This window comes from Drosophila willistoni (assembly GCF_018902025.1).
Source record: "Drosophila willistoni isolate 14030-0811.24 chromosome 2L unlocalized genomic scaffold, UCI_dwil_1.1 Seg196, whole genome shotgun sequence".
NCBI classification, from domain to species: domain Eukaryota; kingdom Metazoa; phylum Arthropoda; class Insecta; order Diptera; family Drosophilidae; genus Drosophila; species Drosophila willistoni.
In genome coordinates this window covers 5314814-5319177 of record NW_025814048.1, presented here as the reverse complement: position 1 = coordinate 5319177, position 4364 = coordinate 5314814, and the positions used below count along the sequence as shown (strand labels likewise).

Here is a 4364-nt window from a genome sequence, read left to right as displayed (position 1 = left end):
ATTTCCTTTGTTTGAACAAATCTAGCCATAAACCCGCTAGAAGCAGAAAAAAAACCCACACGACGCAATATGGAATCCCAATTCAGCCAGTTCGCTCTCTTTCTCTCTCTCTCTCCCTTAGATTTCTACCTGCGTTTCTGCCTTGACGGCCATTGCTGAATATAAAACGCTCTGCCTGCCTCACACAGATACTCACACGCACACACACCCTCTTAGGCTGTTTCTCTGCCGCTGCGGCGTAGTGTTCCGTAGTGTTTCGTAGTATAAGCAACGTTGCTTTGGGCAAAGCGAGTTTAGTTTTTGCATCATTGTCATCCGGTTCGGTTGTGTGTGCGCGAGACTGTGTCCAGCATAAGAAAAAAAACATTTTTTGGATCTCTTAACGCTGTGTGTGGGAATTATACTTAGTTTTCAGTTTTGGCCAAACAAGACCCAAAACCAAGCCAAAGGCCAAGTGTTGACAAATAAAGAAGCGCAAAAATATAATAACAACAAGAGAAAAGTGCAAAATTTACGAGTGAATTTGAAAAATACAATATATAGTTACATATATATAAAGATATTTATATTATCGGACTAGTCCCCTACCATCGAGTCTTTTGTTTTTGGAATGAAAATGCGACGTTTATAAGAAGGCAGACACACGCACTCACCCAAACTAAATAACCCTCAAGCGAGTGAAGCAAAACAAAGCTAGAAGAGGAATACCGAATCCACAGCAGAAATGGCCACCAATACAGAACTGTTGCCCTTCCATCATCAGACAACAATCTCACTACAGACAGCAGCCGCCCTTACCAACTATCACGGCGGTGGCGGAACTAATGGGGGTGGTGGCGGCGGTGGTGGAGCCAATCCCGCTGGCATTGCTGCCGCTCCCAGTGGTGCATCTAATGGCGGCGCCCCCACATGGAATATGGATGAACTGTATCAACAGACAGAACTGCCTGGGCTAACACGCAGCAGTGCCCACCACCTGCTGCGTTTCACGCCCTACGCTCTCCATCATCGGCCACAATTGCAGACATTGCCCCCGGCGCTCTACCTGCAGCATGCTGCAGCAGCGGCAGCAGCAGCCGCCGCCGCAGCGGCTGCACATGCCCAGCACCATCATCATCATCACCATCATCATCAGCATAGACCCGCCTCGCCGGATAGTCCACCGCCCATTGAGGGTACACACATTAGCAATCTTTTTCCCGAATTGCTTGAACAGATATTCGAACATTTGCCAGTCCGAGATCTGGGTAGAGCTGCTCAGGTGTGCACAGCCTGGCGAGATGCTGCCTATGCGAAAAGTGTGTGGAAGGGTGTGGAGGCCAAATTGCATCTGAAACGTTCCAGTCCCAGTCTCTTCAATTGCCTGGTTCGCCGGGGCATCAAGAAGGTGCAGATCTTGTCGCTGCGACGATCACTCAAGGATCTTGTGTTGGGCGTACCGGCGTTGACCTCGCTTAATCTCAGCGGTTGCTTCAATGTGGCCGACATGAATCTGGGACATGCCTTCAGTGTTGATCTACCGAATCTGAAGACCCTTGATCTCTCCCTATGCAAACAGATTACGGACACAAGTTTGGGCAGGATAGCGCAACATTTGAGAAATCTGGAGACCCTAGAACTCGGAGGATGCTGCAATATAACCAATACTGGACTACTCCTGATAGCGTGGGGTCTCAAGAAGTTGAAGCACCTAAATCTGCGCTCCTGCTGGCACATAAGTGATCAGGGTATTGGACATTTGGCTGGATTTAGCCGCGAAACGGCCGAGGGTAATCTACAGTTGGAGTATTTGGGTCTACAGGATTGCCAGCGTCTGAGTGACGAAGCTCTCGGACATATAGCACAAGGTCTCACTTCACTAAAGTCGATTAATCTTAGCTTTTGCGTTTCCGTAACGGATAGCGGCCTAAAGCACTTGGCCCGCATGCCCAAGCTGGAGCAACTCAATTTACGATCCTGCGACAATATCTCCGATATAGGCATGGCCTATCTCACCGAAGGAGGCAGTGGCATCAATTCGCTTGATGTCAGCTTTTGTGACAAGATCAGTGATCAGGCCCTGACGCATATAGCCCAGGGATTGTATCGTCTGCGTTCATTATCCTTGAATCAATGCCAGATTACCGATCAGGGTATGCTTAAGATAGCCAAATCGTTGCAAGAACTGGAGAACCTGAATATAGGACAATGCAGCAGGATCACCGATAAGGGCTTGCAAACTTTGGCCGAGGATCTCACCAATTTAAAGACCATCGATCTCTATGGTTGCACTCAATTGACATCCAAGGGCATTGACATCATTATGAAATTGCCAAAATTACAGAAATTGAATTTGGGTCTCTGGTTGGTCAGATGATGCGTCCATCATGATTGTAATGCCTGTGCGAAGGCCGAGGCCGAGAGGGCAAAGCTTCGTATGGCAGAGGATACCAGCAGCAGCAGCAACAACAACAACAACACAAAGTGCGTGTAAGGTTAAGGATAAGGCGATGGAGCACGCGCGGGAGGTAATAAGAGGAAGAAGAGAAGTAGTAGTAGAAGAAGAAGATACATTGAAAACTCATAGCTTTCGTTTGCCATACCCCACACGCTGTACTAAATTTTTCATATACATACATATATACGAATCGAGTAGAAACAGTCAGAGAGGCAGAGAAAACAACAGCAACAACAACAACAACAAGAACAACAACAAAGAGCAAACAATGAAATGAAACACACACCGACAACACACACACACACACACATGCACAGTTACTTATACTCACAGGCAGAGTTGGCGTCATGGAGCTGCCGCTGCCTGGCTTTAGATCTGTGTGTGTGTGCGTGTTCCTAGCAGGGGGGTGTTGGTCGCTAGACGGGGGGTAGGTAAAGTCGGCTTGCACGCACGCAGCGATAAAACAACAAAACCAGAAAAATGAAACAGCAACAACAACAGCAACCAGAGAAGCAAAGGCAATGGCGACTGCAGCAACAAAGTGCAAGGCGATGGAGACCGCGCGATAAGCTTCATGCTAGAGAGTGTCAGTGTGTGAGGGAGAGAGAGAGGGATGGAAAGAGGGCAAAGCTAAGAGGGTAAAAGAGTGGGGACACACACACACACATCCACACATGTTCATATAAATACATACATATATGTATGTATCGTATGCAATGCAGGCCGCAGTTAAACAGATGCAAATAAATTTAAATAGTTTATTTTAATTCACGCTTCGGCCAGCAGCAGCAGCAGCGTCCTCCAACAACAGCAACAAGAACAACGGGGGCTATAAACAGACGCCAGCTGCTCTGCTAGCAAATTGTAAGCTTTGCCTTTTGTTTTTGTTTGAGAGACTGGGAGAGAGTGGGTGAGTGAGTGAGGGAGCGAAAAACTTGACAGAAACTTTGTTTGCTCTCTGTAGTTTGTTGTTGTTGTTAGGTCGTTCTTTGGGATACCCTAGCAAAATGAAAGAAGTCCATACACTTAAATATACTCAATGATCAAACTATATATATTCTTGTTCCACATGATCTGTTAACTAAAACATATATATATATTGCCAATAGAAAAAAGTCAGTCTAAGAATTTTATTCATTGTCATTTTGTTTTGCTAGGGTATACAATTAATTGTTGTTGTTTAGTTGTTTTCTCTCTCTTTTGTCTCTTTTTGCTCTGTTCTTTCAATTAACTGAATTCGTATTGCATTTAGTGCAGCGTCGTTAGTTATGCCGTTTAAATTTAGTTAATAAAACCATGTTAATAGTAGACGTTTAATCGAACTAAAACAAAACAAAAACCAACTAAAATATATACATATATACATAACATTTAATTCTTAGTTTTCTAAGTCCAACAACAATTAGTCAAATAACTAAAACCTAAACAAATAAATAAGCAAAAAAAAACCTCTAAAAAAAGGAAAAGAAAAAAAACTTTGTTTAGCAAAAAAAAAATTAAGAGAAATTCTGTAAATTATTTTGATTGTTTAATTTAAGCATATATAAAAAGAAAACAAAACAAAAAAAAAACAACAAACGATTTGAAAAGAATATGTAAATTCGATTCTTTTTTCTATTGTGATATAAAATGTAAAAACAACAACAACAACAAAAATTATAAAACAAACTAAGAAAAAAATAAAATATAACAAAAAAAAAACAAACTAAAAGAAAATTTAAAACAATTTATGTAATTTTTTGTTAATTTGTAAGATCGACAAACAAATGTTATGTTTTTAAGATGAATTAGCACAACAAACAAGAAGAACAAACAAAACAAATTCAGTTAAATTATTCAGGAACTTTTTATTATTTGTTAAACTGCAATATTACAGAATGCCTTATTTCAAAAAAACAAAAACAAAACAAAAATCTAACTAATGTAT

The 4364-nt window shown here is 42.1% G+C and overlaps 1 protein-coding gene across 1 annotated transcript; it reads left to right on the top strand.

The window, feature by feature from the left end:
* Positions 1–215: 215 nt before the first annotated feature.
* On the top strand, positions 216–2706 carry LOC6640176 (F-box/LRR-repeat protein 14). The gene has a single exon (XM_002063289.4). It carries the CDS (start codon positions 725–727, stop codon positions 2354–2356), a length of 1632 nt encoding a protein of 543 aa, XP_002063325.3. The 5' UTR covers positions 216–724; the 3' UTR covers positions 2357–2706.
* Positions 2707–4364: the final 1658 nt, after the last annotated feature.

What these genes read in the sequence shown, in the direction of transcription:
- LOC6640176 (XM_002063289.4), top strand. Translation starts at nt 725, where the DNA reads ATGGCCACCAATACAGAACTGTTGCCCTTCCATCATCAGACAACAATC.